Source organism: Entelurus aequoreus, linkage group LG06 (assembly GCF_033978785.1).
Source record: "Entelurus aequoreus isolate RoL-2023_Sb linkage group LG06, RoL_Eaeq_v1.1, whole genome shotgun sequence".
NCBI lineage: Eukaryota > Metazoa > Chordata > Actinopteri > Syngnathiformes > Syngnathidae > Entelurus > Entelurus aequoreus.
In genome coordinates, this window is record NC_084736.1 from 32,375,473 (window position 1) to 32,397,715 (window position 22,243).

Below are 22,243 nucleotides of genomic sequence, written 5' to 3' on the forward strand. Positions count from 1 at the left end.
ACATGCGTCTATCTCCTTTCCCGGCAAAACTCGAACCAACACTTCCTGTCAACAACGTCACTTCCCTCACTTCCCCAGAAGTCCCGCCCCCCAGCCAAAGCCATTGGCTAACACCCCGTAGCCAGCCGCTACAATATATATATATAATGTGTATATACTGTATATGTGTATCAGAGGTGTGGACTCTGTAGTGGTAGGCTATGCCTACATATCCCAGGGTGCTTTGGGGCTGGGGCTTACTTCCTGAATGACTAGTAAACATGACAGCAACGCTACCTCTCTGTGTCCCTGAGCCATTCCTTATACATGGTGTCAGAGAGTGAAAAAGAACTCAAAAGTTATAACTTTATACTCCTGTGAAGCGGTGGATGTTATCTCTTCATGAATATAGCCTGGAGGAAGCTCAGTGCTGACAATAAAAACGGAGATAAGTGAAGAAAAGTTGCTAAGCTAAAAAAAAAAAAAAAAAAAAAAAAAAAAAAAAAGCCTGCGACTTGGCTGAGCTACACAAACCTTTCCTGATCGACAACTAAGGGAATATACAATGGCATCTACACAAATATCACACCCAGAACCATTTGACTTCTCAAATCCGTCAGGATGGCCAAGATGGATCAGAAGGTTTGAGAGATTTCGTGTTGTATCTGGATTAACAGAGAAAGAAGAGGAGTATCAGGTGAATTCACTTCTCTATGCTATGGGAGATGCAGCAGATGATATTTTGGCAGTTTTACCGTTGACTGATGAAAACAAAAAGAAGTATGATACAGTTAAAGAAGCATTTGAGCAGCACTGTGTGGGAAAACACAATGTGATTTTTGAAAGGGCCCAGTTTAACATGAGGTTCCAACAAGATGGAGAGAGTGCAGAAGCATTCATCACCACTGTGCACAAGTTAGCAGAACATTGTAACTATAGAGATCTGAAGGAAGAGCTAATAAGAGACAGAATTGTGGTTGGAATAAATGACAGGAGGCTGTCAGAACAGCTACAGATGGACTCAGAATTGACCCTGGTGAAGACAATACAAAGAGTGAGACAAAGTGAAACTGTTAAGAAACAACAGACATTAATGTACAACACTGCTGGAGAAGGAGACTCCAAGATAAATTTAGATGCTGTTCAGACAAGGTTTCAGCGCCTGGGGAAAAAGCCTCAACACTCAAACAAAGGCCAAAGGTCAGACACTCAAGGAGAAAAAGAGTGTGGCCGATGTGGAAAAGGACGCAGACATGCATGGAAAGACTGCCCAGCTAAAGATGTAGAATGTCGCAAGTGTCGCAAAATTGGACATTATGCAGTGGCCTGTTTCAGAGGGAAAGCAGTAAACACAGTCACAGAGTGCCAGTCAGACGGTGACAATGATCAGGAGGACTATGCTTTTCTAGGTGAGGTGCAAACACAGACTACAAGGCCTTGGATGGAAAATATACTACTCAACGGGGAAGCCATTAATTTTAAAATCGACACAGGAGCTGACGTGACATCCATACCGGAAAGTGTCTTTAAACCAACACGAGATGGCAAGTTGGAGAAACCACTTAAGAAACTGTTTGGACCGGGACGCAACCCCCTGAATGTAAAGGGCTGTTTCCAGGGGAAAATGCTAGCAAAAGGCCTCTTTACAGACCAACATGTTTATGTTGTGGCAGGACTGACACAACCACTTCTGGGACTACCAGCCATAGAGGCCATGCAACTGGTTCACAGAGCAGAGGCTGTCACAGCGACACAGCCTGAAACAGATTTCAAAGCAGCGTATCCAGCGGTGTTCCATGGGCTTGGTGAGCTGAAGGAGCCGTACCGCATAGAGCTGAAAAAAGGAGCGACACCTTATGCTCTCTCAACACCCAGACGGGTCCCACTGCCACTGAGAGAGAAAGTGCGTGAAGAACTGGATAGAATGGAAACTATGGGAGTCATATCAAAAGTGACAGAACCAACGGCTTGGTGCTCTGGAATGGTTGTGGTTCCAAAACCAAAGCAGGACAAACTCAGGATCTGTGTAGATCTCACAAAGCTAAACAAAGCAGTGAAAAGAGAACGCCATATTCTTCCTTCCGTCGACCAAACACTTGCGATGATGTCAGAGGCAAAGGTTTTCACAAAACTAGATGCTCGATCTGGATTTTGGCAAATCCCATTAACCCCAAAATCACGACCATTAACCACATTCATCACTCCTTTTGGGAGATATCTGTTCAACCGCCTGCCCTTTGGGATCAAATCCGCTCCAGAACATTTTCAAAGAAGGATGTCACAAATGTTGGAGGATTTTGAGGGTGTGCTGTGTCATGCAGATGATGTTCTTGTGTATGGCCGTGACAGACAGGAACATGACCAAAGACTGCACAGTGTGCTCCAGAAAATGCAGGAGGAAGGCCTCACTTTGAACGAGAAGTGTGAGTTTGCTAAGGAGCACATGATCTTTGTTGGTCACAAGGTTTCGGCAAAAGGCATCGAGCCCGACCCAAACAAAACAAAAGCGATTCTTCAGATGCCAGAGCCTGAATGCGCGGAGGATGTGCGCCGCCTAATAGGCATGGCAAATTACCTGTCCAAATTCTTGCCACAACTGGCTACTGTCACCGTGCCCCTGAAAGACCTACTGAGGGAGAAAAATGAGTGGGTCTGGGGGGAACCTCAACAGACTGCTTTTCAAAAGCTGAAAGAAGGACTGAGCTCACCGACAGCACTTGCTAAATATTCAAATGCAGCAGAGACTCAAGTAGCAGCAGATGCATCAGCATACGGAATAGGTGCTGTTCTCACGCAGAAACAGGCTGATGGCTCATGGCAACCAGTGACGTTTATTTCAAGAGGACTGACAGATACAGAGAAGCGCTATGCGCAGATTGAAAAGGAGGCGCTGGCAGCAACATGGGCGTGCGAAAGACTGACCTCCTACGTGCAGGGTCTACACTTCACACTCCTGACAGACCATAAGCCCCTGGTCCCACTGTTGAGCACCAGAGGTTTGGATGATCTGCCACCAAGGGTTCTGAGATTTCGTCTGCGACTCCTGAGGTATGATTATGACATTGTTCATGTCCCAGGGAAAAACCTCATCACTGCAGACACGCTGTCTAGAGCGCCGCTTCAGGACAAGATGTCACCTGGTGACTTGGAACTTGAAAGAGAGGTCCAGGTGTTTGTGAATGCTGTTGTGTCCTCACTCCCCGCTACAGACACACGATTGGAAGAAATTAAACGGGCACAACAAGCAGATGAAACATGCAAAACAGTGTCACACTACTGTCTGACAGAATGGCCGGAAAAACACACGCTGAGGCCAGACGTTGCCCCCTACTGGAAGGTCAGAGCAGACCTGTATCTTGCAGATGACCTTCTCATGAAAGGCGAGAGACTGGTGATACCACAAGCACTCAGAAGGGAGATCATGACTAAACTTCACGAAGGTCATCAAGGAATCTCCAAATGTCGCTCTAGAGCCAAGGAATCGGTATGGTGGCCTGGAATCACTGCCCACATCAGAGAGGCAGTGGACCAGTGTGAAACGTGCCAAAAATATAGAATCCAGTACAGAGAGCCGCTGATGGAGACCACAGTACCAGATCGCCCATGGCAAAAGGTGGGGATGGACCTGTTTGAATGGAGCAAAAAGACTTACCTACTTATTGTTGATTATTTTTCTAGGTACATCGAGGTGGCAGAGCTCAGAGTTACGACATCTGAGGCCACCATTGGAGCTGTGAAAGATGCTTTTAGTCATCATGGTTACGCACAGACCGTGGTTTCTGACAATGGGCCCCAGTTTTCGTCGGAGGCATTCAGAGCATTTGCAAAAGAGTGCAGGTTCACACATGTCACGAGCAGTCCTCGCTACCCACAAGCGAATGGTGAAGCGGAGCGTGCTGTTCAAACTGTCAAGAAGCTGTGGGAAAAAGACACTGACCAAGTCAGGGCACTACTGGCATACAGAGCCACACCGCTAGAGCACGGATTCTCACCAGCGCAGTTGCTGATGGGGAGGAACCTGCGCACATCACTGCCGCAGCCTTCAAGCAAGCTGGACCCTAAATGGCCCGAGCTGCAGGAGTTTCGCCAGAAGGATGAGGAAGGGCGACGCAAGCAAGCTGCAAACTACAACCACCACCACCGTTCCCGTGCGCTCCCAGAGCTCCCGTCTGGACAGAAAGTGTGGGTCACCACGGAAGCGACCCCTGGGACTGTATTGGGAAATGCCCACACACCAAGGTCATACTTGGTAGAGACTGACAGGGGCGTTCTGAGGAGAAACAGAATCCACCTCAGAGCCACAGGTACTCCTCCTGGACAACCACAAGTCACCAGGTCAGGCAGAGTGACAAAGGCTCCTGAGAGACTTGATTTGTAGAACTCTAAAGTATTTCAAGTTCTTGTTTGTGAAAAAAAAAAAAAAAGAAAAAAAAAAAAGAAATGTAAGCGTTTTGTAGAACTCTAAAGTATTTCAAGTTCTTGTTTGTGGAAAAAAAAGAAAAAAGAAGTGTAAGCGAAAGATGATTGTAATACTATGTCAGAGTTATTCATTTACAGTGGTCTAAGTTCATCTAAAATGTTTGAATAAGTTTGCTTATTAGTTTGTGTTTGAATATGTTGTTGCTGAACTAAGAAGGGGAGGTGTAGTGGTAGGCTATGCCTACATATCCCAGGGTGCTTTGGGGCTGGGGCTTACTTCCTGAATGACTAGTAAACATGACAGCAACGCTACCTCTCTGTGTCCCTGAGCCATTCCTTATACAGACTCGAGTCACATGACTTGGACTCGAGTCAGACTCGAGTCATGCATTTGATGACTTTAGACTCGACTTGACAAAATGTAAAGAGACTTGCAACTCGACTTAGACTTTAACATCAATGACTTGTGACTTCACTTGGACTTGAGCCTTTTGACTTGACATGACTTGCTACTTTCCCCAAAACCTAAAGCTTAAAAAGTTATTTGGGAGCGCTCCGTAGCTTTCATTTTGTACGTGTCTGTCTATCAGCGTGTGTGATGCGTGTCAGCGTGTGTGCTCTCAGTACAACAGCCAATCAAATTAGATCTACATTGTTTTCATCACACAGCATTCATCCAATCAAATTGCAGGACAACCAATGAACAAGAGTTGTCAAACAACGCGCCAGTGAGAGAGATTTATACCAAAGTTGGTTTCGTTCGGGTATAAAAACTACGACTTGGTCAACAAAAAAGGAATTGCCGTATGCAAATCACGCAGTTCGAATATTACAGACGGAGACGCAACAACTTCCAACTTCGTTCGACATTTGAAGTTGCACAAAGAAGGGTAAGTTTTGAATGTAAGATAACGTTTATTGGCTAAGTAACGTGACTTTTATTTGCTGTGTAGTTAAATCAGTGAGGCTGTAAACTCACTGCTAACGTTATAACCATAGACATCTTATAAGGGTACGCAGCATCGAGCGCTACTGCTTACTGGTGCAGACGAGACGCGGGGCCGCCATCTTGGAGTGGTGATCCGCTCCACTCAGTGCAATTCATTTGGCAGGAGCAATGAACTGTCAGCGCATTTAATTCATTTTACCTCACTGAATACCACTCATTTCCACACGCTTTTTTGTCATACGTGTAGCTATGATAACGGACACATGTTTTATTATTCATAGTTTGCTTAACAGTAATATAATATTCTTATATGCTATAAGTGACCAGACGTCCGAGATCAAAACTGGGAATATAAGCCCAGAGAAGGGGGAAAAAAACGGTCAGCTATTTTTAAGTTGAAGAAACAATATAATTACGTTATATATACATGCGTATATCCTACATAAACAATGTATGAATACATTAGATATCTATATATCTTATAGACCGTATCTCTGTTGCTGCAGCAGCAGAGAGTTTATTATGTCTTGACACTTTGTATTGATACTTTGTATTACATTCTTCCCTTAAATTATCATGTTTACAGTGATTGTTATATATGTATTTTTTATGTATGTCGCTTTGGATAAAAGCGTCTGCCAAATACTTAAACATATATAAACACCTGAAAGTCTTTATATCAGCTAAAACCACCAATCTGTTTCACTGGATTCAGAATAAAACCAAATGCTGTCTTACCCAACAATGTTAGTATTTGAATATTGTTACTTGAAGACTTATTCCTGGTTACAATTATACTGTTAAGAAAGTATTGTCTTATATTTTGCCTAAAATGAGAATGCATCATAATCAGTGGCGGCTGGTGAATTTTGTTTTAGGTGGGTCTGAAAGTTTGTAAACCAAACCCCTGTAGGGTCGTCATCCTCCCCCAGAAGATTTATTTGTGATTTTCACATACATATATTGAAGATCTTTGCTCCTTCTCAACTCTGTGGTAATGTTATTTTCATAAAATACAACCAATAGTGCATTAATGTTAAATCTTACTTGTGAAAAGTAATCCCCCGATTCCTATTTTCAACAGTCCGCTCATTTGAGCAGGAAAACGCTGAACACCAGCCCGGCATCTTTGTTTTCTACCTGTCAACTGTCAGTTTAGGCTGCTCGCCGGCTCCTCATCACCACTTCAAGATGCAATTTGCTCGCGTCACAGCAACCAATACTGCGTCTACTTATAAGATGTCTATGGTTATAACATCATTCCAAACACAGCAATATGTTGCGTCCACTGCAGTTTGCTACCTTATTCATACTTTTTATCAAGTGATTTTTTTAAGCAGGGTTGCATGAGGTACCTACACGTAACGTTACGTTAGTCAATGTATCACACACAGTAACATAACGTTAGACGGCGGTCAGCAGCACCGTGTATTTTAGCCACCTACAAAAAGACAAACATAGTCAAATAAAGGTCAGTTAAAATGTATACTATATTAAGAATATGTGTACATATTGCATATGGCCCTGACATCTAAAAAGTACAACTCTGTTCATTGTTATGTTCATGTATTTGTTATGTTTTTCATGTGTACGCACACATCAACACACGTACAGTATGAGATGAGATCAATGAGATAAGGTAAGAACAGAATAGAAACTGCTGTGGAACTAGTTACAATGCAATATGCCATGGAAATACAATGTTAACACTTTTGTACAAATAAGTACAGTTGCACTTGTTTTTGCAAATGTGTTTATTCTTTAAAGGAATGAGTTAAATGTTTAAAATTGTTTAAACTATTAAAATGACTGGTTAATAGTGCTATTATGAATTGCATTGTCAGTACTATTTTTTTTCCTGCTATTTCAAATGCACTTGTTTTAATAAATAAATACAGCGGTTTAAAAGCATACACAATCTGTGCAAAAATATTAGTCTGTGGTTAAAAGGACTTGAAAGGACTCAAAACTAAAAATGCAGGACTTGTGACTTGACTTGAGACTTGAGGGCAAAGACTTGAGACTTACTTGTGACTTGCAAAGCAATGGCTTGGTCCCACCTCTGCACGTCACTGACTGGTCAACCAACATCAGTAAAATAGTGGAGAAAAGTAAAAAGGTGTTAAATATAATGAGGGCTTTAAAAGGTTAATATTGTAGGGGGGGCTGATAGACAGGCATTGAAAACAATATATATCACTTTAATTCCATCTGTTATTGATTATGGATGCATCATTTATCAATTTGCTTCAAAAACATGACATGGAAAAATAGACAGGATCCAGTCACAGGCATTAAGGTTATGTTGTGGAGCTACAAAATCCACAAAATGAATGAAAAACCTTGACACATGAGAAGAGATAAACTGTCAGCAGTTTATTGGGCAAACTTAAAAGGGTCCAAGCAAGGACATCCAACTCACCAAGTGTTACTAAACTGCCAAGAAAAAGAGAAGAAAAAAATGAATAGTTTCAGGTGGATAATAGAAGACATATGTGAAAAAGCTCAAATTGACAATATTAAAGTTAGCCCTGTGATGTTATGAGCTAGGGCAGGGGTGCTCATTACGTAGATTGCGAGCTACCGGTCGATCACGGAGGGTGTGTCAGTCGATCGCCAGCCAGGCATTAAAAAATAGTCCTAAAAATGAGCGATCATAAATCTTCACTATGACGTGACTTTCGTCACTTGATTGACATTCACGGCACCTGAGGGTCTTCTGAGATGACGCTGGCTGCTGTAGGCTCATTATTAAGAAAAAAATACCGACAGGATGAAGGCGAGAAACTCTTTTTATTTCAACAGACTCTGGCGCCGTACCTGTCGTCAAAACTCCAAAGACCGACTGCACAGTTCCTGCCTTCACAATAAAAGCTCTGCTTCATCCTGCCTGCGCTAAGAGTCTCAGAAAGCTGGCGTGCACAAGCTAGCAAGCTACGGAGTTTTCCGCAAATGTATTTCTTGTCAAGTGTGCACTGTATACAAAGGAGTACGGAAGCTGGACAAATAAGATGCCAAAAACCAATCACTTTCATGTGGTATTGGACAGAAAGGAGGACTTTTTTTCTCCTCCATTTGAAAATGCGGACGTTATCAGCACCACTGTCTGATTCCTATCAAAGCAAGTAATCAGAATCAGGTAATACACCAACTTATATTCTTGTCTTCATGAAAGAAAGGAATCTATATGTGTTAAACATGCTTGCATTATCTTTAAACACCTTTAACTTGTTAACAATATTAACTATATGTGTTAAACATGCTTGTATGGGTGAGGGCCGACATCCGGGCAACTGAGCTACATACGGGTTCTTCGAGCCATAGCAACCAGACTGGCGTTGAAAACAACCCGTTGCCATTACTCTTTAACCTGTCGACCTACGCTGGTTAAACCCGTCATTCTGCCTCCAAAATGCCGAAAAACTGTGTTGTTTTTGGTTGTGCTAACCACAACTGGAAACAGGGAAAACAAAGGTTGTATTTTGTTCTGCCAAAGCGTGATAAAAGCCCACAGAGACGAGACAAATGGCTCGCAGCCGAAGTCGGGGCCGGTGGCAACAAGAGCCGCCTCACGCTGTCTATGTCGGTGGCGGTCGAGTTCCGCGACTACTTGGGGGACTTCATCGAACACTACGCCCAGTTGGGTCCCAGCAACCCGGGCATGGTGCAGGATGAGCCGCGGCGGGCCCTGAAAAGCGAGTTCCTAGTGCGGGAGAATCGGAAGTACTAGATGGACCTGAAAGAGAACCAGCGGGGACGGTTCTTGAGGATCCGGCAGACCGTGAACAGGGGGCCCGGCTTGGGGTCAGACCATCGCGCTCCCGGCCCAGGGACTTAGCGAGTTCCGCGACGCTTTGGCCAAACTTATTGACGATTACGGCGTGGACGAGGAGCCCGCGGAGCTGCCGTAGGGCTCGTCGATGACTGTGGACAACAAGCGCTTCTTCTTCGACGTGGGCTCCAACAAGTACGGCGTGTTCACACAAAGTTGTTGATAACTTCCGTGTCTCTTTCTTAGTAGCGCGCAGGCTAAGCTAACTAGCAAGCTAAGCTAAGCCTGAGAAGCTTTAAAGTTTACTGAGACGAGTCCGACGCAAATAATACATTTTCGTTTTTTCACACGATATGCGAATAAGTAAAAATGCGTAAATGAAGGATTTAACGCCGACTTCCAAGCCACAACGCTCGTTAAATGCTTTTTCTGTCAATGCTGTGTTCGCTGTGAGCTGGTTTGTTTTCAACGAATTCCCGGTTGCTAGGGGATTGGTAGGCGGAAGTGACGTAGGTCCGCCCTCACCCATTATCTATCTTTAAACACCTTTAACTTGTTAACAATATTAACTATATGTGTTAAACATGCTTGCATTATCTTTAAACACCTTTAACTTGTTAACAATATTAACTATATGTGTTAAACATTCTTGTATTATCATTAAACACCTTTAATTTATTAAAAATATTAACTATATGTGTTAAACATGCTTGCATTATCATTAAACCCCTTTAACCTGTTAACAAAAACATATATTTCATAAATAAGTAAATATAAATTATATATATGAATGAGGTAGATCCCCGTGACTTGATCAATTGAAAAGTAGCTCGCCTGCAGAAAAAGTGTGAGCACCCCTGAGCTAGGGAATATAAGAACTACACTACCCAGCATGCAACAGTAGTGACGAGCATGCGCGGTAGCCCCATGAAGTGTTGCATATTAACTTCTCACAATTTACGTTATCTTTTCTCGATTAAACTCTAGAGTAAATTTGAATAAACTAATCATAGTTGATTTTACGTTATTGTGTATCAATGCTTGTTGAATTGCAACAATATCATTTAAAGCCCTTTGAAGGCGACATATCACCACGGGTGTTTTTCCATTGCCAAGTATCAATCCGCGGTCGCACTTAATAGATTGCTTTCAGATCCTGAGGAAAATCGATAGTTTGGCAAATGTCCAAAGTGGTTTAAAGATAGCATTATCAAAACATAATTAAAACGCTCTTTTACAAATTTTTAAGCATTGTTTTCTCTCTCCCTTGGATTCAAACATCGGCCCAGTGTTGTTTTCACCTTTTTAATTTCCTAGTGGAAATGGATCCTTCGTTGTACAGAGCTATTTTCGACTATAAAACAAAAGGTATTTATTCAGCCGCCATCTCCAAAGTAGAAACAAATGACATTCGCCGAAAGGCCGCAAGGTACAATGTTGAAGGTGAGTGGCATTTTCAGAAACTTTCATATTCAAGAGATTTGAAGAAGTCATTTTACATCCAATGGCACATGCCTTCGTAGCGTCCCAGATAAAGTTAAGTACAGACTCGTCGACTAAAAATTACTCACGCATTTTGCTTATTCATTTCTACTGTTAATCGGGAAGACTGTCATAAATTAGATAACTTAATGTCAAATCAGTCTCCAGAATGTATTTTTCTCTCTGGGTGCTTCCTAAGGTGGAACGATTGGGACAACAGATAAACCATGCACATGTCATATTGGCCCACTTTTAGCTATGTAACTATGCAGGATTGACTCCCCAAGTATTATCCAAGACACTTAGTAAACTACTTAGAGCGGTATATGTTGGCGCTAGAGAGTTTTTCTAACAAGTTTGGCATCTGATCGCATGTTCTTTCTGACATGTGTTTATGTTATTCCCCTGGGAATGTGAAAAAAACATGAAAACCAGTAATACATTTGCAGATACAGAACTTGCACACTGTGAAAATAATGGTATTATATAATTGTGTTATCAATCTTTTTTAAAGATGTTATATTTGTTTACTTAACTTCCCTGTCATTGTATTTTAAATCCACTTCCAAATCCTTCATATTATTTTATTAGAAGACACTATTTAAAAGTAGGCCCCTAGGTTTGAACATGTCAGTCAATTGTGTGTGTCCTGTGATGGACTTGTTACCTGCCCAGGATGTTTTCCTACCTTGCCCAATATTTGCTGGAATAGGCTGCAGCACCACATGTGACCCTAAGTGGTGCCTTAGGCAAGGATGGACAATGGTTATTGCAGGAAATCTTACACAATAATCTCTTGTTGCGATAATATTTCCTTTACCTGTGTCTCCATTTTTTTCTTTTATTTTGCTACAGGTTTCTCTGCCAATCATTTTACATGATACAACTTTTCTTCAGGAAATGTTAAACATTTCATGCAGTTGCAGCTGAACATGGAGCCCTCCATGGCTAATTTTTATTTATCCAATTCATCTTTAACATTGGGTGTCTCAACATGATAGCAAACCCATCTGGCTGTAGCAACCTTCACAAGAAAATGTTTCTTGGGTTGATATATTTTCCAATGTATTTCTTAGGAGAGGAACTGTACTACATCGGTGTGACCAGATCCTCCAAAAAACTAAGGTTGTATGTGGACAGAAAAGAGGCCAATGATGTCTTCACTGAGTTCCATGCCAGTGCCAAAGGAGCCCACACGGGACAAAAAAAGATCCGAGACGCCATTTCCAGGTGATGTTTCTGGCCTGGAATGGTCGCGGACATTGATAAATGGGTAATTCCATAGGTGGATTAATGACCGGGCCTACCGGGCCCAGGCCCAGGGGGCCAGAGGCCCCAAGGGGCCAGGCCAACTTGGCCCCGCGGCCGCGACCCAAGCAAAACTACTTTTGCAAAAATAATAATCTTAAGCCCCAAGGGGCCAGGCCAACTTGGCCCCGCGGCCATGATCCATAGAGGGTAAGAGGCCCCAAGGGGCCAGGTCAACTTGGCCCCGCGGCCGCGACCCACAGAGGGCCAGAGGCCCCAAGGGGCCAGGCCAACATGGCCCCGCGGCCATGATCCATAGACGGTCAGAGGCCCCAAGGGGCCAGGCCAACTTGGCCCCGCGGCCACGATCCATAGAGGGTCAGAGGCCCCAGGGGGCCAGGTCAACTTGGCCCCGCGGCCACGATCCATAGACGGTCAGAGGCCCCAAGGGGCCAGGCCAACTTGGCCCCGCGGCCACGACCCACAGAAGGCCAGAGGCCCCAAAGGGCCAGGCCAACTTGGCCCCGCGGCCGCGAGCCACAGAAGGCCAGAGGCCCCAAGGGGCCAGGTCAACTTGGCCCCGCGGCCACGATCCATAGAGGGTAAGAGGCCCCAAGGGGCCAGGTCAACTTGGCCCTGCGGCCGCGACCCACAGAGGGCCTGAGGTCCTAAGGGGTCAGGCCAACTTGGCCCCGCGGCCATGATCCATAGAGGGCCAGAGGCCCCGAGGGGTCAGGCCAACTTGGCCCCGATCCATAGAGGGTCAGAGGCCCCAAGGGGCCAGGCCAACTTGGCCCCGCGGCCACGACCCACAGAGGCCCCAAGGGGCCAGGCAAAATTGGCCCCGCGGCCATGATCCACAGAGGGCCAGAGGCTCTCAATCATTATTATCAAAGCTAATTCTCAAATTGGATGGATCACACAACCTCACTCACATATTCTTTATCAATTATTAAAGGTTGTTTCTGAATTTTGATCACAGAACTTAATGCAAATATTCTTGATTGATTGACAAAGCTCATTCTCAAATTTTGATTACACAACCTTACTCTGACAAATTATCATTATCAAAAAGCTCTATCTCGAATTTGGATCACAGAATCTCACTCAAGTATTCTTAGCTGTGCCCCTCCCCCATCGAGTCTTTCATAAACCGGTCTGTTCTTTTAGAATCTCCTCATTTGGTATTTTGAACTCGTGAGAGACTGCTCAAAATTTGGTTTCCTTTCCCTCAGTTCAGACTCAGAGATAATTTGAAATCATTCAACAAGAAGTTTAACGCGCGCACACACACACACACACACACTTGAGTTGAGCATTACTTGGAAATTCTTATATTTTCCATTTTGCTGTTATTATCAGCATCTTCCCATTTTGTCCTTTTCTTTCGAGAAAGTTTACAGTCTGACATTTGTCACTGCTGTCAGTTAATAACTTTTTGGTCTTTGACCCATTTTGTCATTTTCTCGATTCGATCGTCACTGACCACTCTCTCCTGTCTGGCAGACATCGTTGCTGCCATCATAGCTAGCAAGCTGCCTGCAGCGGGTCATCCCTATGTTCCCCGTCCCTATGTTACCCGGGTCCTATGTTCCCCTCTACCGGGGAACTAAGGACCCTTTTTAAAAAAAAGTGTTGTATGTTCCCCGCTGCGGGGAACGTACAACACTTTTTCCAGAAAAGGGTTCTATGTTCCCCGCTGCTTCCAATGCGCGACTAAGTAAGACGCACGCAGACACTCATGACAGAGACGCGTTTAAGTTGTCGAAGGAAGGAAGTTCGCGTTTGAGTTGCTCTATCTGCTGCCGCACGCCCTGTGACAGGTTAGGTTTAGGGATGGTTTTGGTCAGGGCACAATTTCGCCAAAAAAGTGCTCCACAACGCCCTGTGACAGGTTAGGTTTAGGGATAGTTTTGGTCAGGGCACAATTTCGCCAAAAAAAAGTGCTCCACAACGCCCTGTGACAGGTTAGGTTTAGGGATGGTTTTGGTCAGGGCACAATTTCGCAATTTCGCCAGATACAATGCAGGGAACATAGGACCCTTTTTTAGAAAAAGGGTCCTAAGTTCCCCGGTCGCATACAAAGACCCAGGAACAACCGGGGAACATAGGACCCGGGGAACATAGGACCCGGGGAACATAGGCACGCTCCCGCCTGCAGATAGCAACATTTTGGTGTCCTTTGGGAAAATATTTAGAAAGAAGACAAAAGTACACACAGTTGTACAACTATTATCTTTATGATCTTTTTTTTGTTAGTTTCTCTGTTACTGTGTGTGGCCAATTAAGCGACTTTTGGCCATACCTGGCTGGTGACATTTAGCGACTTTCTGGTTGATGTTAAGATTAATAATAGCAACAGTTCTCTTCATCTTAATGCAATTTATTGTGTCTGTCTCTCCACATTTTGCCATTAGGTACTTTGAGCTCTTGTTGGTCAGTCACTCTAAGGTACATTGTTGCTGCCATCATAGCTAGCAAGCTGCCTGCAGATAGCGACATTTTGGTGTCCTTTGAGAAATATTAAGAAAGAAGACAAAAGTACAAGACATTGTACGATTACTATCTTTTTAAAATTATTTGTTTCACTGTGTGATTGACCGACTTTGCCGCTAGATTTCGCGTCTTTTGGCCATACCTGGCTAGCGACTAAAAACATCATTTAGCGACTTTTTGGTTGTGAAGATAAGTGGTAAAAGCAGATCTTCCTGTTGGTCTTCCCACATTTTGCCATTTGGTACTTTGCACTCTTCTTGGTCACTCCAAGGCATTTGTCCCTGCCTTCAGCTAGTCACTTGGCTCTTTTGGAATATATTTCACTGTAATTGGCTCTCTCTCTCTCTTTCTCCTCAGTACAAATCAGCCTGTTCCCTTGCCATTCATCACTGACCACTCTGCTCTCCTGTCTGTCAGACATTATTGCTGCTTGCAGATAGCTTGGGGTCCTTAGAGAAAATATCAGAAGAGAAAAGTACACAATTATCTTAATTATCTTTTTTATTCAGTCAGTCCTTCAGTGAGTCCCAGTGTGTTGGCGATTAAGCAACGTTGGCATTCAATTAGCGACTTTTGGCCATACATGGCTGGCGACTCAAAAAACTAGAAAAAAAGTACAAAAAGTTGTACAATTAATATCTTTATTATCCTTAATTCCCCTGAATCCTAGAGTGTGTTGCAATTAAGCAACTTTGCTGCTAGGTTTAGCGACTCTTGTTTTGGGCATACCTGGCTAGCGACTACAAACATTATTCAGCAACTTTTTGGCTGTTAAGATTAACGTTAATAAATTAAATCCTAATACAATTTATTGTGTTGGTCTCGCCATCTTGCTATTAGGTACTTTGAATTCTTGTTGGTCTCTGCTAAGGTATCTGGCTGTTGTCTTTGCCTTCAGTTAGTCACTTGGCTCTGGAATATATTTAACTGTACTTGGCTCTCTCTTTCTCCTCAGTACAAATCAGTCTGTTCCCTTGCCATTTAGACATTTTCTTGATTGGATCATCACTGACCACTCTGCTCTCCTGCTGTCTATCAGACATTGTTGCTCCCATCATAGCTAGCAAGCTGCCTTGGTGTCCTTTGTGAAAATATTTAGATAGAAGACTAAAGTGCACAAAGGTGTACAATTATTATCTTTTCAAAATATTTGTTTCACTGTCAGTGTGATTGACCGACTTTGCCGCTAGATTTCGCGTCTTTTGGCCATACCTGGCTAGCGACTGAAAACATCATTTAGCAACTTTTTGGTTGTAAAGATAAGAGGTAAAAGCAGATCTGCCTGTTGGTCTTTCCACATTTTGCCATTTGGTACTTTGCACTCTTGTTGGTCACTCCAAGGCATTTGTCCCTGCCTTCAGCTAGTCACTTGGCTCTTTTGGAATATATTTCACTGTAATTGGCTCTCTCTCTCTTTCTCCTCAGTACAAATCAGTCTGTTCCCTTGCCATTTAGACATTTTCTTGATTCGATCATCACTGACCACTCTGCTCTCCTGCTGTCTATCAGACGAATCAGTTGATTCTCTGCTCTCAATTGTCTATGCTAGTAAGCTGTTATTCTCTGCTTTGGAGTGTTGATGCTGGGTTGCTAGTTTTCTAAATCACCTCACACACTTGAAGGAAGCAGCACCGATCATAAACACACAAACAAACTCACACACACACACACACACACACACACACACACACATAGTTGGTTTATCTGTTGTGATAGGCAAAGAGCCAATGTGCAAAGAAAGAAGGGAAATATGGATCATAAACGTTTAAGTGGAGGAGCTAGAAAAAAAATTCAGCAAGAAAAGAAAAAAAAGGAATCAGTTTTACTTGAGAGTGTTCCAAATATCTCCAGCTTCTTCAGTACAAAGACATCTGCTGAAAGCAATTCTATAAATGCTACTGCAAATTCAGCTAAGGTTAGCAATGCACCTGAGCTAGCATGTAGCTCCCAAGATCCTGAGACCACTACAAGTGTAGACACTGAACCAAATGCTTCTGATGCTTATGATTCAACCAATTCAGCAGTAGCCAGTTGCTCGGATGAATGTGAGGTCACTGCACCTCTGGACAGCATAGAAAATGAGCTGAATCTTTCTTCAACACCATCTACAGTGACAACTCTACCTAGTGATCCCGCTAAATGGGCTGAGACCCTCACTGAGTCAATGAAGGAAGTTCTTATTCAAAGAGGTGCAAAATCATTTCACAACCGTCACAGCCATTATCCAGCTTCTGTGAGGAACAGTGGGCTAGGAGGCAAAACCCGATGCCTAAACAATGAACATTTTACTTCACACTTGCCCAATGGACAACGAGTACAAAGAGAGTGGCTGATGTACTCTCCCTCTACTGGTAATGTTTACTGCTTTGCATGCAAACTGTTTTCCCCAAAAACGCATTCTTTTGTGACAGGCTATTGTGATTGGAAACACTCAGAAAGATTTGGTGAACATGAGCGAAGTGCTGAGCACATAACCTGCATGCAAGCAGTCTTGAACCGCGCCAAAGGTGCCACAGTTGATGCAGACCTGTTCAAACAGTTTCAGGCAGAGAGCAGCTATTGGAGGCAGGTGTTACAAAGAGTTGTTGCAGTCATTAAATTCCTTGCAGAAAGGGGCCTTGCATTTAGGGGTAAAAATGAATCGTTAGGGTCTCCTCTCAATGGGAACTACCTTGGTATTCTGGAGGTCCTGGCTGAATTTGATCCCTTTCTAAAGGATCACATCAGAAAGTTTGGGCAGATGGGTCGAGGTAATACCTCATATCTGTCCTCCACCATTTGTGAGGAATTCATTGAATTGATGGGTGCAAAAACCAAACAGGCTATAGCAGATGAACTGCAAGCAAGCAAATACTACTCTATCATTGTGGATTCAACCCCAGATTTATCTCATGTGGACCAATTGACATTCATATTCCGTTTTGTTAGCAAAGAGGGCAGTGTTGTTGAACGCTTTGTGGGTTTTGAGCCCATTACTAGCCATACAGGTGAAAGTTTGGCTAACTGTGTCATGTCTGTGTTGGAAAATCTAGGGTTAGAGCTGTCAAATTGCAGGGGGCAGGCTTATGATAATGCCAGCAACATGTCAGGGAGGTATAATGGGTTGCAGGCTCACTTAAAGAAAAGCAACCCATTAATACACTATATTCCATGTGCAGCTCACTCTTTGAATTTGGTGGGAGTCAACAGCATTGACAGATGTGGAAATGAAGTCTCTAAGTATTTTGACTTGATTCAGTCTATTTACAACTTCACAACTGCATCCACACACCGATGGGACAGGGTATTTGGCAATTCCAACATAGATCTCACACTTAAAGCTTTATCCAACACGCGTTGGAGTTGCCGTGCAGAATCTACCAAAGCACTGTGGCAGAACTACAGTAAAATAAAAGCAGCACTACAGGTTATTTCCACTGATGACACAGAGAAACGAGACACACGAACTGAAGCTGACAGTCTAGTGCGGAAGCTGGATTCACTTGAGATGGCCTTCATGGCAGGCTTTTGGGACACTGTTTTGTCCAGATTTCAGGCCACAAGTCTGCAACTTCAAAAAGCAGACATGGACCTTGGTACAGCAGTTAGATTGCTGGAATCTCTGCGCACCTTTGTTCTCTCCCAAAGAGATCTATTTGATCATTTTGAGCAGAAAGCCTTAAACATGTTGGGTGGCACCCCATCTTACAGGGCTGAACGGACGAGGAAACGTAAAAAGTTTGCTGATGAATCAGCATCCCCAGATGTTGTGCTTGAGGGAAGGCAACTGTTTCAAATAGAGACATTTATTGCCTCTATTGATCAACTGAGTTCAAGCCTTAATCACCGTCTGGAGGCCTACAAACATCTGAACAATTTGTTCAGTGTCCTTTTCTCTTTGGATACAGAGTCCAATGCTTCAGTCCTTCACAAGGCCAAGATTCTCACTGAATCATACCCATCTGACCTCAATGAAAGTCTTGGACAGGAGCTTATACAGTTCAAATCTTTTATACAGCTCAACAACACTGATGAGGAGAGGACCCCTTCAGGACTGCTCAAAACAATAATACATTTTGGACTACAGCCTACGTTTCCTAATACATACATTGCGCTACAGATTTTTCTCACTCTACCGGTCAGTAACTGTGAGGGAGAACGCTCATTCTCTCTTTTATCAAGAGTAAAAAATGAGCTGCGCACAAGAATGACTCAGAAAAGATTAAATGCGTTATCTCTAATGGCAATTGAGAGTGAGCTGACAAGAGAGTTGGACTTCAATGATGTGGTGGATGATTTTGCAAAATTGAAAGCACGAAAGAAACCCCTTGCTTAAAGGTGCACTGTGTAAGATTTTTAGGTTATTTCCAGAATTCACCCATTCACTAATGTTAGGCTACCTGTTTTCATGAATACTTACCACCACCATAAAATTCTAAGTATCCATTATGACTTGGAGAATTGCACTTTTGCCATTTCTGGGAAGTGTCACCTGGATTGTGAAGATAGGATTGACTTTAGGCAGAAGCTTGGTGCTTTCTCTGGCAAACTGAACCTCAAGCTTCATTCTCTGCAGCTTTGCATTCTTGTGCAGACTTTCATCCACAAGGAACTTTTCAACTTCCCCACTATCGTGAAGGGGCCATCAAAAGATTTCAGTGTGTCCAGCATGTCTAGTCTCCTTTCTTTGAGCCATCTCTTGTTTCTCATCTGCCCTACTCTCGAATTTTGCCTTCATGAATTTACTCCAGTTGAGTTCAACCTCCCTTTTTGCTTGTGCTGCTGCCTTGAAACCTCTGAAGCTCCTGGCTCTTCTGTAAAATTATTGACCTATTGACTGCGTTCAGTGTGCCCAACTTCTTCAGTTTGTAGTCCACCTTGCCACATTGTCTCTCCATCCCAATGTTGTGCACAGGGGTGCCATCAATGTTACTAGCCTGTTCACTGACAGGGTCCATTGGGAAGGTCTCCTCATCCATCCTCTGCCTGGCCAGGACAGTCTTCAGATGGGGCAGCATGAGATCTGTCAGCTGCTTCACTTCATCCAAGTATTCGGCAGCCACGTCTGACACTGAGTTCAGGACATGTCCAGTGCCTGTCCAGCCACTATAGCATTCTTGGAAATGGGCTATCTTGACCTGCATGCAGCCCTTGTACCATGAACTGGCCTACACCTTTCTTTGTGGTGCTCTCCGATGCATGTTATCATTTTACCTTTCTCCTTCTCCTCAAGCTTAACCACAAATAGATACAGACTTTGAGCCTCAATTTGCTGCACAGCTGCCGTTATGCCAAAGTGTTTTCCTAAGATATTATTTTATTTTTAATGATAGAAGGGAGGAAAAGGGGGCAAAAATCATGTCCGATTTAGTTTTTTGGGTGGGGTGGGGGGTTTATTTCATGATAGCTACCAACTTCCAATACATAATATCTCTCAAATGACCCAATGCACCATCACTGAAGTGGGCGTAATCATTTTCCAAAATGTTTATTTTTAGGCCATTTATCCCCTCCCCCTGTGTCTGTGTGAAACCTGTGCTTGTCAGTGTCTGTGTGGTATACCTAATAGTGTGTGTGCAGTATGTGCACTCTTCTGTACAGTACAGTGTGCATGTCTGTTCACAGTATACAGTATTTCTTGCATAGTGCGTGCGTGTGTGTGCGCCCACACGCGCGGGGGGTTGAGGGGCCAAGACCATGTCAGGCCCAGGGGGCCAAAATTTCTTAATCCGCCCCTGGGTAATTCAATGACACTTGAAGCAAATTTGCTTTTTATATAATCCTACTAGAAGTTTTCCTTTATTACACAGTTTTATAACTGGTCCTTGTGTTATTTCACAGAATATGAAATGACAGTCACCAAATGTTGCCAGCTGATGATAACGTTGTTCATATGAATTGTGTTCTTTGCAGGTGGCCGATTGTATCGTTTGCCAGGCCAGCCAGCCCATAATAAAAAAGGAGGTGGAATACACACCTATAAAGGTAAATATATTTTATATATATATTTTCTTCCATGGCTTTGCTCTGAGTCCGAGGGTCACAAAGGAAGCTGTAAAAACATGTCAATTGAAATATAAGAGGAAGGTTAATTACTACTACACAACAGCATGTTAACATATTAAAGGCCTACTGAAACCCACTACTAAGGACCACGCAGTCTGATAGTTTATATATCAATGATGAAATCTTAACATTGCAACACATGCCAATACGGCCGGGTTAACTTATAAAGTGCAATTTTAAATTTCCCGGGGAACTTCCGGTTCAAAACGCCTTTGAGGATGACGTATGCGCGTGACGTAGCCAGTAGAACACAGGTATGGCTTCCCCATTGAAGCCAATACGAAATAGCTGTTTTCATCTCATTATTCCACAGTATTCTGGACATCTGTGTTGGTGAATCTGTTGCAATTTGTTCATTGCATTATGGAGAAAGAAGCTGAGCAAGCAAAGAAGAAAGTCGGTGCGAAGCGGAGTATTTTGCGAGGGAAGTCAGCAACACAACACAGTTGGTGTTTCATTGTTTACATTCCCGAAAGATGCAGTCAAGATCGAAGAACTCGGACAACAGAGACTCTTACCAGGAGGACTTTGACTTCGTTAACAGACGCAGACGCGATACCGTGAGTACGCTTCCAAACATTTGATCGCTTGCTATAACTAGCTCGAGCTAGTAGCTAGTAGCTAGGAGCTAGCATAACAAACACCTAGGTGTTTGTTATGCAGGATTAATTTGTGGCATATTAAATATAAGATTGGTTGTGTTGTGGCTAATAGAGTATATATACGTCTTGTGTTTATTTACTGTTGTAGTCATTCCCAGCTGAATATCAGGTCCCACCCGCGCGCTTCCAAACATTTGATTGCTTGCCCGTACGTGCGTGTCATGTACGTAACTTTGGTTAAATATATAAGCTTTATGAACCTTGGGTTAGGTGAACGGTTCTTTGGGCTGAGTGAGTGTGTGTGTTGTGCAGGTGTTTGAATTGTATTGGCGGGTTATATATACGGGATCCCGTCCATATTACCCGCTCGAGCTAGTAGCTAGTAGCTAGGAGCTAGCATAACAAACACCTAGGTGTTTTTATGTGGGATTAATTTGTGGCATATTAAATATAAACCTGGTTGTGTTGTGGCTAATAGAGTATATATATGTCTTGTGTTTATTTACTGTTTTAGTCATTCCCAGCTGAATATCAGGTCACCCCCGGCTCTCACAGCATCTTCCCTATCTGAATCGCTTCCACTCCCCACTAGTCCTTCACTTGCACTTTACTCATCCACAAATCTTTCATCCTCGCTCAAATTAATGGGGAAATCGTCGCTTTCTTGGTCCGGATCTCTCTCACTTCATGCGGCCATCATTGTAAACATTAGGGAACTTTGCGTATATGTTCAATTGACTACGTCACGCTACTTCCGGTAGGGGCAAGCCTTTTTTTTATCAGATACCAAAAGTTGCGATCTTTATCGTCGTTGTTCTATACTAAATCCTTTCAGCAAAAATATGGCAATATCGCGAAATGATCAAGTATGACACAGAATAGATCTGCTGTCCCCGTTTAAATAAAAAAAAATCATTTCAGTAGGCCTTTAAAATAGATTTTGATATTTGTATTTATTTACACCCAATAAATTATTAAACTGTCTCCAATGATCCTGCTCCTAATCTGATGTTCTTTATTCTACTTTTTTAGGTCAAACACCCATTTGAGTTTATAGGCATGGACCTGGTGGGAAAATTAACCAAGACAAAAAATGACAATCAATATATCTGTGTCATGATTGATTATTTTACTAAATGGCCACAGGCTTATCCACTAAAATCCAAAAATGCGGCATAGGTGACCGAATGCATTATACAAATTTTTCATCAGTTTGAGGCACCAAAAAGGATATTGACAGACCAAGGCACA

The 22,243-nt window shown here is 43.1% G+C and overlaps 1 protein-coding gene and 1 long non-coding RNA gene across 2 annotated transcripts; both read left to right on the forward strand.

Moving 5' to 3' along the window:
- Window positions 1-218: 218 nt before the first annotated feature.
- On the forward strand, window positions 219-3,810 carry LOC133652130 (uncharacterized protein K02A2.6-like). The gene is made up of 2 exons (XM_062050542.1): window positions 219-3,592; window positions 3,658-3,810. The coding sequence occupies exons 1-2, from the start codon at window positions 545-547 to the stop codon at window positions 3,694-3,696; spliced, it is 3,087 nt and encodes a 1,028-aa protein (XP_061906526.1). The 5' UTR covers window positions 219-544; the 3' UTR covers window positions 3,697-3,810.
- Window positions 3,811-11,762: 7,952 nt separating this feature from the next.
- Window positions 11,763-22,243, forward strand: LOC133652133 (uncharacterized). Its single transcript, XR_009826527.1, has 3 exons — window positions 11,763-11,874; window positions 20,238-20,309; window positions 22,025-22,243. It is a non-coding gene; the product is annotated as an uncharacterized LOC133652133 (long non-coding RNA).

Coding starts and splice junctions, on each gene's coding strand:
- LOC133652130 (XM_062050542.1), top strand. CDS start 545: ATGGCATCTACACAAATATCACACCCAGAACCATTTGACTTCTCAAAT. Junction 3,593..3,657: donor CAGATCGCCCATGGCAAAAG/GTGGGGATGGAC, acceptor TTATTTTTCTAG/GTACATCGAGGTGGCAGAGC.